This window comes from Somniosus microcephalus, chromosome 13 (genome assembly GCF_052327205.1).
Source record: "Somniosus microcephalus isolate GS21.2 chromosome 13, FLI_Smic_1.0, whole genome shotgun sequence".
Classification (NCBI taxonomy): Eukaryota; Metazoa; Chordata; class Chondrichthyes; order Squaliformes; family Somniosidae; genus Somniosus; species Somniosus microcephalus.
The window spans coordinates 22479167-22493153 of record NC_140999.1 but is presented as its reverse complement, the minus strand read 5'-3'; the positions used below and the strand labels follow the sequence as shown (position 1 = coordinate 22493153).

Here is a 13987-nt window from a genome sequence, read left to right as displayed (position 1 = left end):
CAATTATCGGCCGGGCGCAAAGTTTAGCGCCTGGCGCTACTTATTGCCTCCGACTGCAAACTTGGCTTCTATTGCCCCTGGAGGTGATTGGAGCGCTAAATCAGGTGCTACACACCTCTCTTAAGGCGCTAACGCCGAGGAGCGAGGCGCTACCTCAGAGCACTGGCGAAGCTCATGTGATGTCAGTCAGCAATGTAACACAGACACAATGGCGCCAGCTAGTTCTTAAAGGGGATGGTCGATCTTGCTCTCCATCCACACACTGCTCATTGCAGCCTTGAATCTCGGCCTGGAGAGACCTGTACGTCAAATCTGTTGGAAAGAACAATGGAGAGGCCCAGGGAAAGAGCTCAGAGTGCAGCCCCTATAGTCTCTTCTAAATCGATGCAAGGAAAATCAAATCAAAAAGAACCTGCAAAGTGCTGCTCAGTACCCAAAACTCATTAGCACAGCTTTGAATATCTCCTGCAGTCTCTCTCTCTCTCACTCAGAATGCGTGGTGCAAAAATTTCGCCGACAAAAAAAGGCAGGAAGCGGTCACCTTTAAATAGTGCTCCCCCAGTCCCTTCCCAACTGCAAAACGGTCCCCTCAACCTGTCGTTGCTAGCGGCAGGTGGTAAGACAGGGGGCGCCACTCGCTATCCAGTCCGAGGCGCTACTGGGGCGTTGCACGCTCGACTGACATCACGATCTGCGGGTGCAGGAGATCGTGGCGGTAGTGTTTAGCGCCACTGCAAAATGTCTAGTCAATTTCGTGAGCGGCGCAAACATCACCGCGCCTGGGCGCTAGCTAGTTGCTTTGCGCCCCAGTAGCGCCCTCTTAAGGCACTAACGGGAGGTGCAAACCAACTGAATTTTTCCCCCATGGTGTCAAAATATGCAAAGTATACCAAATTGGGGGGTATAGCTAATAATGTGGAGGACTGCACCAAAATACAGAAAGACATAAACAGACTTGCAGAATGGGTGGATAAATGGTGAATGAAATCTAATATCGAGAAGTGAGAGGTGGTTCAAGAAGGAGGAATATGGAGGCAACTTATTCCTTGGAGATAAGAAACTAAATTGAGTAGAAGAGCAAAGAGATGTGGGAATACAGATACAAAAATCATGAAAGTAGCGACACAAGTTGAGAAGGCCATAAAGAGTAGGAACACAGGAACATAGGAACAGGAGCAGGCCATTCAACCCCTTGAGCCTGTCATGGCTGATCTGCACCTCAACCCCATTTACCCGCCTTTAATCCCTATCCCTTGATACCCTTACCAATAAAAATCTGTCAATCTTAGTCTTGAAAATTTCAATTGACCCAGCAGCCACAGCCTTTTGGGGGAAGAGAATTCCAGATTTCCACTACGCTTTCCTGATTTCAGTCCTGAAAGGCCTACTCTAATTTTAGGTCTATGCTCCCTTATTTTGGAAACCCCCACCAGAGGAAATAGCGTCTCGGTATCTATTCTATCAAACCCTTTTATCATTTTAAAAACCTCAATTTGATCACCACTCAACCTTCTAAAATCAAGGGATTACAAGCCAAGTTGAGAATAGAATATAAAAGCAGGATGGTAATGTTAAATTTATATAGAATCTTGGTTAGATCACGCATTTTTTAATTTTATTAGTTCCTGGGATGTGGGCGTCGCTGGCAAGGCCAGCATTTATTGCCCATCCCTAATTGCCCTCGAGAAGGTGGTGGTGAGACGCCTTTTTGAACCGCTGCAGTCCGTGTGCTGAAGGTACTCCCACAGTGCTGTTAGGTCGGGAGTTCCAGGATTTTGACCCAGTGACGATGAAGGAATGGCGACTTATTTCCAAGTCAGGATGGTGTGTGACTTGGAGGGGAACTTGGAGGTGGTGGTGTTCCCATGGGCCTGCTGCCCTTGTCCATCTAGGTTTGGGAGGTGCTGCCGAAGAAGCCTTGGCACGTTGCTGCAGTGCATCTTGTAGTGCTTAACAGTACTGTGTGCAATTCTGATCTTGATACTACAAAATGGGTATTAAAGCTTTGGAGAATAAAGCTCTGGAGAAAGTGCAAGGGTGTTACCAGAACTGGGAGAATGCAGCTATCAGGAAAGATTGAGCAGGCTAGGGCTCTATTCTCTGGAAAAGAGTAGACCTGATAGAGATCTTTAAAATTAAGAAGGGTGGATGTGAAGAAATTGTTTCCATTTGTGGGTGAGTCCAGAACAAATATAAAATACAGGAAACTTTGCGCTATCCGGCACCGACGGGACCGAGCTGCTGCCGTTCCCTCAAAACTGCAGGACACTCCAGAGTTAATGTTGAAAGATACGGAGATTCTTATCTCCGTATCTGACAACAAACACTGTTGCTTAGCAACAGCTTCTAAACAGTCGGGTGCAGCTGCAAGCGTCTGTAGCTAAAGCTGTTGCTATAGCTACAGACCTTGCAGTGCTTGACTGGGGGAAAAAAGCAAAGAAAACAAACGAAAAGAATAAAAACGGCTCCTGATTTTTGCCGGTGGCTCCAGCTTGCCGGATGGTTCGCCTCCGGATAACTCAAAGTTTCCTGTAGCCACTAGCAGATCAAATAAAGAAATTAGGAGGAATTTCTTTACACAGAGCGTGATGAGAATTTGGAACTCGCTGCCACATTGAGTGGTTGAAGCTGATAGCACCGATGCATTTATGGGGATGTTTGATGTATATATGAGGGAGAAAGGGATAGAGGGATACAGGGGCAGGTTGGGAAGAGGTAATTAGCATGGGAGGAGGCCTGTGTGGAGTATAACACCGGCATAGACTAGTTGGGTCACATGGTCGGTTTCTGTGCTGTAGATTCTATTTCATTCTATGTAATTTTACTTACCACACTACTTTCTCCAGAATCAGCAGGTGCAGGAACATTTGCGTCAACAAAGGTAGTATTAACTGATGAATTGAATGTATCCCCAGGCAAGGCTGAGCTGGGGTTGACTGAGTGGCTTGTCAGAGCTGTTTGTGGCAGTGGATTTATGATGGGCTGCAAATAAAATTCGAAATAAGCTAAATTCACAATATAAACAGTCAACTCACAAAAATCGACCTAAAGAGGATGAGTTTAAATAGTCTTAAGCTCTACTTTCTCTAAAGATGGTGCAGTCTTTGTGGATTGAAAGCAATAAACAGGATGTTAACACACTGTGAAAAAACACGTTATGATTTCATGTGTTATTTTCTGTTCCTGTGTCTATGTAGATTTTAAGGTGTTGGGCACAGTTATTGTGGAATCAGATTTCCTTTCAACACAATAAGCCAGCGTGTTTCTGTAACAAAGTGTAGTACTGTTTGATAGGTTACAGTTGTAGATGTATTTTCTGTTGTTTTTTTTGCTTTTCTACATAACTCTTCTCCCTGGAAGCTGAGCTGTCCTCCTCAGTTAGGACAATGTAGTCCTGCCAGTGGTTGCTGTCAATGCTGCTTCTTAATTAACTCACTTGATTGATGCAGCCAGGCTTTCCTCTCTCCTCTAGGTGAACCAGCTAAGATTGGCAAACTTACCCTCTGAGGGAACCTGGAGTGTGAATGTCACTCAAGACTGCCATCTCCAAGCGGAGCCCAATGCTCCTGTCATGAAGCTACCAGAGGGCCTCACATTTACATTACCGATGACAGCAGTCAAGATTTAACCTCCTTGAGGTAAAAAAAAATCAGCTATGTTTTCCAAATGTAATAGTCAAATTCAGATCTACATGAATTACTTTCGTTGAAATAAAGGTGATTTTTCTGTGAATGATTTTAAGGCAAACACATTTCACCGATACAAGCTCAGGTTAAATCATAAAACAAAATGGACAAAAAGTGTATGGATTAATGTGCACTACTCTATTCTAACTTTAGTGTACTAGATTGCATTCAATGTGTGAGACATCTATATTAAAATGACATATCAATGAAGGTTGACTACATCATACTAACCACAGAAACATGATATTATTATGTTACAGTTTTAGCACAATGCTGTTGGATTATTAGTTATTGGGATGTGCTTTGGTTTGTATGATCTCTAGCAAAATCTTTAACTCTCCTCATCTCCTGGTTGTTTTTTCTGTTCATCAATTTTACACATACAAAATAAAATCATATTTTAGATTTAGAAGTCTGAAAAATTACAGGTAACCATAGGGATCAGATGGGAATATCAAGAAACCTGCCAAAAATAAAATGGTTTTTAGTTTGTAGTGACATTACTACATGACGATGATGGTTAAAAATACTCCTTCAAAGACAATGGACTGAATTTAATTCTTCAGTAGTTTATTGGGGGCACTGTTGATGCATCATGCCTTTCAGAACATTGTTTTATTTGTGTCACTATGCCGTCAAATAAATATTCATCATAGAAACATAGAAGATAGGAGTAGGAGTAGGTCATTTGGCCCCTCCGCCATTTAATGAGATCATGATCATCCAAATTCAGTACCCTGTCCCTGCTTTCTCCCCATATCCCTTGATCCCTTTAGCCTCAAGAAATATATCCAACTCCTTCTTGAATATATTTAATGAATTGGCCTCAACTGCCCTGTGTGGCAGAGAATTCCACAGGTTCACCACTCTCTGGGTGAAAATGAAAATGTCCTAGTAAAGGATCCCCTTGGAATGAGTGACCATAACATGGTTGAATTCCATATTCAATTAGAGGGTGAGAAGATTGGATCTCAAACAAGCATGCTGAGCTTGAATAAAGGAGACTATGAAGGTATGAGAGCAGAATTGATTAGAGTGGACTGGGAAAATAGATTAAAGGGTAAGACGGTACATGATCAGTGGTGTACATTTAAGGAGTTATTTTACAACTTCCAAAAAATATATATTCCACTGAGGAAAAAAGGGTGTAAAAGAAAAGATAGCCATCTGTGGCTAAGTAAAGTAATTAAGGATAGTATCCGACTAAAAACAAGGGCATATAAGGTAGCCAAATCTAGTGGGAGGATAGAAGATTGGGAAGTCTTTAAAAGACAGCAAAAAATAACTAAAAGATTGATTAAGAAAGGGAAGATAGATTATGAAAGTAAATTAGCAAAAAATATAAAAACAGATAGCAAAAGTTTCTATAGTTATATAAAAAGAAAAAGGGTGGCTAAAGTAAATGTTGGTCCCTTAGAGGATGAGACTGGGAAATTAATGGTGGGAAACATGGAGATGGCAAAAACGCTGAACAAATATTTTGTATCAGTCTTTACGGTAGAGGACACTAAGAATATCCCAACACTGGACAAACAGGGGGCTCTAGGGGGGGAGGAGCTAAATACGATTAAAATCACTAAGGAAGTGGTACTTGGTAAAATAATGGGACTCAAGGCGGATAAATCCCCTGGACCTGATGGCTTACATCCTAGGGTCTTGAGGGAAGTGGCGGTAGGGATTGTGGATGCATTGGTAATAATTTTCCAAAACTCCCTGGACTCAGCAAAGGTCCCAGCAGATTGGAAAACTGCTAATGTAACACCCTTATTTAAAAAGGGTAGTAGGCAGAAGGCTGGAAACTATAGACCTGTTAAGCCTAACATCTGTGGTTGGTAAAATTTTAGAGTCCATTATTAAGGAGACAGTAATGGGACATTTGGATAAACATAATTTAATAGGACAAACTCAGCATGGTTTTATGAAGGGGAAGTCATGTTTGACAAATTTGCTTGAGTTCTTTGAGGAAGTAACATACAGGGTGGATAAAGGGGAACCAGTGGACGTAGTGTATTTGGACTTCCAAAAGGCATTTGACAAGGTGCCACATAAAAGATTATTGCTCAAGATAAAAAATCACGGGATTGGGGGTAATATTCTGGCGTGGGTGGAGGATTGGCTATCTAACAGAAAGCAGAGAGTTGGGATAAATGGTTCATTCTCAGACTGGCAATCAGTAACTAGTGGTGTTCCGCAGGGGTCAGTGCTGGGTCCCCAACTCTTTACAATCTATATTAACGATTTGGAGGAGGGGACGGAGTGTAACATATCAAAGTTTGCAGATGATACATAGATGGGAGGGAAAGTAGTGAGTGAGGAGGACATAAAAAACCTGCAAGGGGACATAGACAGGCTAAGTAAGTGGGCAGAGATTTGGCAGATGGGATACAATACTGGAAAGTGTGAGGTTATGCACTTTGGCAGGAAAAATCATAGAGCATGTTATTATCTTAATGGCAAGAAACTGGAAAGTACTGCAGTACAAAGGGATCTGGGGGTCCTGGTGCACGAAACTCAAAAAGTTAGTATGCAGGTGCAGCAAGTGATCAAGAAGGCCAATGGAATGTTGGCTTTTATTGCTAGGGGGATAGAATATAAAAACAGGGAGGTATTGCTTCAGTTGTACAAGGTATTGGTGAGACCGCACCTGGAATACTGCATACAGTTTTGGTGTCCATACTTAAGAAAAGACATACTTGCTCTCGAGTCAGTACAAAGAAGGTTCACTCGGTTAATCCCGGAGATGAGGGGGTGGACATATGAGGAGAGGTTGAGTAGATTGGGACTCTACTCATTGGAGTTCAGAAGAATGAGAGGCGATCTTATTGAAACATATAAGATTGTGAAGGGGCTTGATCGGGTGGATGCGGTGAGGATGTTCCCAATGATGGGTGAAACTAGAACTAGGGGGCATAATCTTAGAATAAGGGGCTGCTCTTTCAAAACTGAGATGAGGAGAAACTTCTTCACTCAGAGGGTAGTAGGTTTGTGGAATTTGCTGCCCCAGAAAGCTGTGGAAGCTACATCATTAAATAAATTTAAAACAGAAATAGATAGTTTCCTAGAAGTAAAGGGAATTAAGGGTTATGGGGAGTGGGCAGGAAATTGGACATGAGTCTAGTATCGGAATGGTCATGGCCCTGTGGGTAGTTGAGTGGGCCCAGGGGTCGTGTAGCCTGGTTCTGCTCCTACTTCTGGTGTTCTAATTCTGTGTTAGATTTCAGGAGATGGTTCTATTCCTGTTCCTGGCAGGGGTGGAGATCGCCTTTTACAGAAGGTAAGTACTGTAGAAAATATAGGGACAGAGTGATCTCCTGGACGAGTTTCGATCGCCTAGATGGGTCAGAGAGGAATTTCCCAGATTTTTTCTCCCAAATTGGCCATTGTTTTTTTTTATCTGGTTTTTCGCCTCTCCCGGGAGATCACATGGGTTCGGGTGGGATGGAGAGTGATAGTAGATTTGAGGTTAGGATCAGATCAGCCATGATCTTATTGAATGGTGGAGCAGGCTCGAGGGGTCGATTGGCCTACTCCTGCTCCTATTTCTTATGTTCTTATGAAGAAATTCCTCCTCATCTCAGTCCTAAATGGCTTACCCCTTATCCTTAGACTGTGACCCCTGGTTCTGGACTCCCCCGCCATCGGGAACATCCTTCCTGCATCTAGTCTGTCTAGTCCTGTTAGAATTTTATAAGTTTCAATGAGATCCCCTCTCATTCTTCTAAACTCTAGCGAATATAAGCCGAATCAACCCAATCTCTCCTCATACGTCATTCCTGCCATCCCAGGTATCAGTCTGGTGAATCCTCGCTGCACTCTCTCCATGGCAAGAACATCCTTCCTCAGATAAGGCGACCAAAACTGCACACAATACTCAAGGTGTGGTCTCACCAAGGCCCTGTACAACTGCAGCAAGACATCCTTACTCCTGTACTCGAATCCTCTCGCTACGAAGGCCAACATACCATTTGCCTTCCTAACCGCCTGCTGCACCTGCATGCTTACCTTCAGCGACTGGTGCACAAGGACACCCAGGTCTCATTGCACTTCCCCTTCTCCCAATCTATTGCCATTCAGATAATATTCTGTCTTCCTGTTTTTGCCACCGAAGTGGATAACCTCGCATTTATTCACATTATGCTGCATTTGCCATGCATCTGCCCAATCATCCAACCTGTCCAAATAATACTGGAGTTTCTCTGCATCCTCCTCACAGCACACATGCCCACCCAGCTTTGTGCCATCTGCAAGCTTGGAGATATTACATCTAGTTCCCTCGTCTAGATCATTTATATAATATTGTGAATAGCTGGGGTCCTAGCACCGATCCCTGCGGTACCCCACTAGTCACTGCCTGCCACTCGGAAAAAGACCCGTTTATTCCAACTCTTTGCTTCCTGTCTGCCAACCAGTTCTCTATCCAAGTCAGTACCTTACCCCCAAATCCCATGTGCTTTAACTTTGCACACTAATCTCTTATGCGGGACCTTATCGAAAGCCTTCTGAAAGTCCAAATACACCACATCCACTGGTTCTCCCTTATCTATTCTACCAGTTACATCCTCAAAAAATTCCAGTAGATTAGTCAAGCACGATTTACCTTTTGTAAATCCATGTTGACTTTGTCTGATCCTGTCACTGTTTTCCAAGTGCTCTGCTATTACATCTTTTATAATGGACTCTAGCATTTTCCCCACTACTGATGTCAGGCTTACCGATGTATAATTCCCCGTTTTCTCTCTACCACCCTTTTTAAATAGTGGGGTTACATTAGCTACCCTCCAATCCATGGGAACTGTTCCAGAGTCTATCGAATGTTGGAAGCCAGCTTCGATCTATTTCCAACGGCATTCTGCATCAGAATACCGGTTTTTCATTGAGAAGGGAATAATCTCATGTCGCACCCCACTGATGGAGAATCCATTTTCTCCCCAGATAAAATTGACCCTTTTGACTACCATGTTGGATGGTGCAAAGAGACGCTTGATTGAAATAAGTTAATTGAAGAATGTATCCAAAATTACTTTGGAGCCTCCCCCGACCATGCACTATGCTGGATTCAGAGCTTCTGCTGCCCACGAATGCACACCTCGCAATAGTCTACCAGAAGAGAGTTGGTATATCAACACCTACTGTCAGTTCAAAATAAAAATGAAGGTCTATTTATTCCAATTGCCTTGACTTCCCACTTAATCATACCTTGTAGCAGTCTAACAGCATTAATTTAAACCTACCTTGTCATAACCATTCTCACACACTACATAGTCAATTTGGCACTCTTCCATGAAATTAGTATATTAAATATGTTAAGTTAATGCCCCTTACCTTATTTATTGCTTTAAGTCATTGCCTACAATTCATACTATATGTGACCCTCTTGGGCCTGAACCCATTATGTGGACACTTCAGTTGCCTTGAACTGTTTTATCTTTGTTTGCGACATGTTTAGATTGAGTTCCATTGCATATATAGATTGATTTCAGTGACAATTTAAGTTTGAAATATTTTGAAAGTTTCACTATGCCTGTTGGAAATGTAAATCAAGCGATTCCTAAAATAAATCTGAATCTGAAACTCGCAACAACTTGTAACAATCTACAGCCTAGAAATTACCATCTGCGACATTAGCAGATGGACACTTGGCGAGTTTGTATGATATTCCTCTGTTGCTATTATAATGCAGATGTTAGCCCATTTGGGTTAATTGGGTTAATGTCTCTGCAAAAATAGGGGAGAAAGGAAGGTCATACGAATGTGCTAAGCATTCATCCACGAATATTGGCAACAGTCATTTCACCCTACCCATAGCTTTCAGTGACCTTGCCCTACTTTCTGGAACTCTTTCGCGGGGGAGTCAGAATAATTGGATAGCTCTGCCAAAGAGCCAGCACAGGCACGATGGGCCGAATGGCCACTTTCTGTGCGATATCATTCTATGAAGTCCCTCTGCCTATGTTTCTCTGACATTTAAAAGCCTCCTCAAAGCCCATGTTTCTGACCTAGCCTTCTAAACTCTTTCTCTTGGCTTGGTGTCTGTTCCTCAGAGAAACTATGGGCTGGATTTTGCCGGTGCTCAGAGGGCGGGTTTGGAGGCGGGTCCGCTGTCAAAATAGCAAAGATTGACAGTGGGTAGGAAACCCGCTGTCAACCCGCCTCCAAGCGAGTCTCCCAGGTATCTGGTCTGTCAGCGGAGAACTGACCTGACACCAAGCGGCGGGGGAGACAATTTAGATCATTAAATAGCTTGTTAACAGCCAATTTAATGATATTTTGAGCCTACCGTGTAATTTTATGTGCTCCCCTGTGGGATACCCGCTGCTCGGGGAACACACCAGCTCACCCTGTCATGTGTTGAGTCTGCTTTGATTTATCTGATAACCTGACAGCTGCAGAAGTGGTATAAAGGATACCATGTTACTGCTGTTCAGTTTCAGAGCTCAGAAACTGTTGGTTACGGCATTTGTAAGACATATAGAGATTTCTTTAGCTGGCAAGTGTTTAGAGCCAACTCTATATCCACTGTCACCTCATTGGAACAACCTCTCTCACCATTGACAGATCGCTTCTGTCATCTCAACTGCAGCTGCCATCTATTGCAGCAGCATTGGTGCCCTTGAAAAAAAATCACACCTTGGTCCTCTGATTCCTTCCACAATCAGCCCCAACACCAACATCACCAGGCACACCAACACCACCAACAACAACACCAACCTTCTCCGCCATCACCTGATGCTGCACAGGACACAGGGCATCAGCACCTGACAACATTGCTGCCCGGGAGGCCAGGGGTGGCATCACCATGGCCAGATTTACTTCACTTGGCGCTGTACACCCTGGCTGCCACATGATGCGCCAGGTTGACACCATCCCACACCAGCACCATAAAGCATCCCTAAAATAAGCAAGCCATTCCTTTCACACTCATCACAATAGCGGGTGGGAGGGGTGGGGCGGGGGGGGGGAGGGGTTAGCTATGTCTCAACATTCACTGGCACTCACTAAGACACTTCTCAAGGTGCCCACAGATCTGTCCAATAAGGTGAAGTGTTGAAAATATAGATTTCAATGTTTGACAACACATTAACAGAAACTTCACATGAACATTGGCTAAACCAATGCTGTGAGTTGGTATGCTTGCAGTAGGATGAGGGTGAGTGTGAGGGGTAGCTAGTGAGATGGGGAAGTGATAATGTAGATAGAGAGGGATGGGTGGAGGTGCAAGGTAAGTTGGTGTGAGTAAGGATGTGCAGGAATAGGGTAGGGAAGGCAGAGTGATGGGAATGTGATGAGTGGCACAGCAGGGTGAGTTTGAGTGTGGCTTTGCAGTAACATTTCGTGATCATCTGAGATCATCGAAAGGTTGGCGCCATTGCAGCCAGGGATTCCTGACGACATCCCTGCTTGTGTCCTCCTGTGCGATGTGCGACCAAAATGCGTTGATCTCCTGGGGAGGTCTTTTCCACCCACGGGAAGGGAAGAGAATCTCCCTGCGTGCTGTGACTCCCTCCATAAGCATATGGAGGGAGTCATGTGTGAGCCTGGGTACAGACATGCACCTTTGTGCAGTGCTCGTCAGTGCTTGCAGTACCTCAATGCTGCAGAACACTGACAGCACAACTGTCAAAATCAATGTGGCCGTGGTCCCTTTAAGGAAACCGGTTGATGATGCGTCATCAAATGACGTCATCAGACCCGCTTCCTGTTCATTGGCCAGGAACCCCACAGGGCGAGCTTAACAAGGCCAATCTACAGAAAATAATTTTCAGAGAGCAGCTGCAAATGGGAGCGGGACCGGAACCCGCCAACCAGCTTTCCCGCCGCCATCCCGCCTCCGCAGGGAAAATCATGCCATATTTCTCTTTAAAGTGCCTCGGGGCATCTTGTACATTAAAGGTGTAATATAAATGCAACTTGTTGTTGTTGTTATATTGTTTTGCTTAATTCTTTTTACTTCCTAAATATATTTTAACAGCCCAATGTTCAGGGAAAGGTAACAAGCAAACTACTTCTAATATAAGGGCCTAGAAATTGGGTTGGGGCACCAAAGTGGCGCAAAAGTCGCCTGAGCGCAGGATTTAGCGCAGCGTTCGAGGCTTTAGCGATCGTCAGATATTCAGTTTCATTGCCCCTCGAGGGACACGGGGCGAGGCTCGAGGCGCTCCGCGTCCCTCTTAGGGCGCTGAAACTGAATATCGCAGCGCAACGTGCCACAGCGCCACACGCTGCGGCACGGCACGCTGCGGTACTGCAGGCCTTCCTCCCACTGTTAAGGGGGAGGTGCCTGCAACAGCGCGATCCCCGCTCGCGAGTGCTGGCAAATGAGTCCGGCACCAAGGAGAAGTACCGGGCTCTCGGGAAACAGCTGGCAATGCCGCGGGGGGGGGGGGGGTTAGGAGGCCGGGGACGGAGGTGCTGGCAGGCGGCCGCCAGAAAAGGCGGCCGCCCCACACCTCCACCTTAACTTGTGCTGCTGCCGGCACAGTAAGGCCCCGTGAACCGGGCACGGGTAGCGAACGGCGCAACTGCGGCGTTCGCTACCAAATATCGCGAACGGGGCGCTGCGCACACCGATGACGTCATCGGTGGCAGCGCAGCGCAAAAGGCTAACGCCACCATTATCGCCCCAACTCAATATCGCGGGAGGCGCAGCCAGTGGCACTACAGCCACTGCCTGCCTCTTTAGGCGCTAACAAGTGGCGCTACTCACCCAATTTCTCCCCCTTGGTATTTACCCTCCTTTTTTGACTTCTAGTTACTGATTTTAAAGACTCTTTATGTACTACAAATTATCCTCTTAAATTTCTTCTTTGTAGATTCCTAATCCTGACATTTCATGGAAACAGATGGAAGCTGCTCCATGATATAAGATCTACATGGAATGCAAACATTGCCAGCACTGGGCTATTGTGCTGCCAGGCCAGTTGAGGCCCATCCTTTTACCTTTCTACTTTCCCACTGATATTTCCATTGACCAGGTGAGAACAAAGCAAACCTCAGCAGAGCCAGTTTGTAAATAAAAAACTCCAGAGACTTGAGCACAAAAATCTAGCCTGACGCTCCAGTGCAGTGCTGAGGGAGTGCTGCACTGTCTTTCAGATGAGACGTTAAACCAAGGCCCTGTCTGCTCTCTCAGGTGGACGTAAAAGATACCATGGCACAATTTCGAAGAAGAGCAGGGGCGTTATCCTCGGTGTCCTGGCCAATATTTATCCCTTAATTGACATAACAAAAACAGATTATCTGGTCATTATCACATTGCTGTTTGTGGGAGCTTGCTGTGTGCAATTGGCTGCCACATTTCCTATATTACAACAATGATTACATTTCAAAAAGTATGTCATTGGCTGTAAAGCGCTTGGGGATGTCCTGAGGTTGTGAAAGGTGCTATATAAATGCAAGTCTTTCTTTTCTTTTTTTCTCTGATTGGCAACATACCTATAGGCCTAAACATCAGATGACTGTGCATAACAACGACAGATCTCAATGAATTCCAATCCGTTCCAGTTATCCTTGTTGGACCGGGATACTTGTGTACAATTCATAGTGCTTCATAAATCCTGTTATATCAGCGATGTCAGATTAGTTAAGTTGGTAAAACTTTCGCTTCTCAGTCAGATGGATATGGGTTCAGTCCCACTCCAGGACTTGAGCACATTGTTTAAGCTGATACTCCAGTGCAGTACTGAAGGAGTGCTGATTAGATTTGCAGAAGTTGTCAAACTAAAGTTCTATCTAGGGGGTAGATTTTCCCTCCACGTGGTTTTTGGGCAGGACCACCCACTAGTGATGGCCGGGTCTCATTAACATCGAGTCAGCTGGCTGCAAATGGAAAATGCACATCCTGGGGCTCCATTTACCCATTTTTGCTCCATATCCCCTGATACAATTAACTAACAAAAATCGATCAATCTCGGTCTTGAAAATTTCAATTGTCCCAGCATCCACAGTGAAAGAGTTCCAGATTTCCACTACCCTTTGTGTGAAAAGCGCTTCTTGATTTCACTCCTAAATTACCTAGTTCTCATTTTAAGATTGCGGCCCCTTGTTCTGGATTCCCCTACTAGAGGAAATAGATCCTTGGTAACTACTCCATCGAATCCCTTTCTCATTATAAATACTTTGATTAGATCACCGCTCAACCTTCTAAACTCAAGGGAGTACAAACCAAGCTTATGCAGCTATTGCCCATAATTTAGCTATTAAGTCCTGGTATCCCTCTGGTGAATCTGCATTGCACCCCGTCCAAGGCCAGGGGAGGAACAGGGTTGGGGTGGGGAGAGAAGTCCAGTCGAAGAGCAGAGTTC

General features: G+C 44.7%; 1 protein-coding gene across 3 annotated transcripts in view; it reads right to left on the bottom strand.

Moving 5' to 3' along the window:
• The window catches only part of cbarpb (CACN subunit beta associated regulatory protein b), a 263276-nt gene that overhangs the window by 36730 nt on the left and 212559 nt on the right, over positions 1-13987 (bottom strand). For all 3 annotated transcript variants that reach the window (XM_086004615.1, XM_086004614.1, XM_086004613.1), the window contains one exon: positions 2830-2982. In XM_086004615.1, the coding sequence (XP_085860741.1) occupies positions 2830-2982 (153 nt within the window). The remainder of the gene's footprint in view (positions 1-2829; positions 2983-13987) is intronic.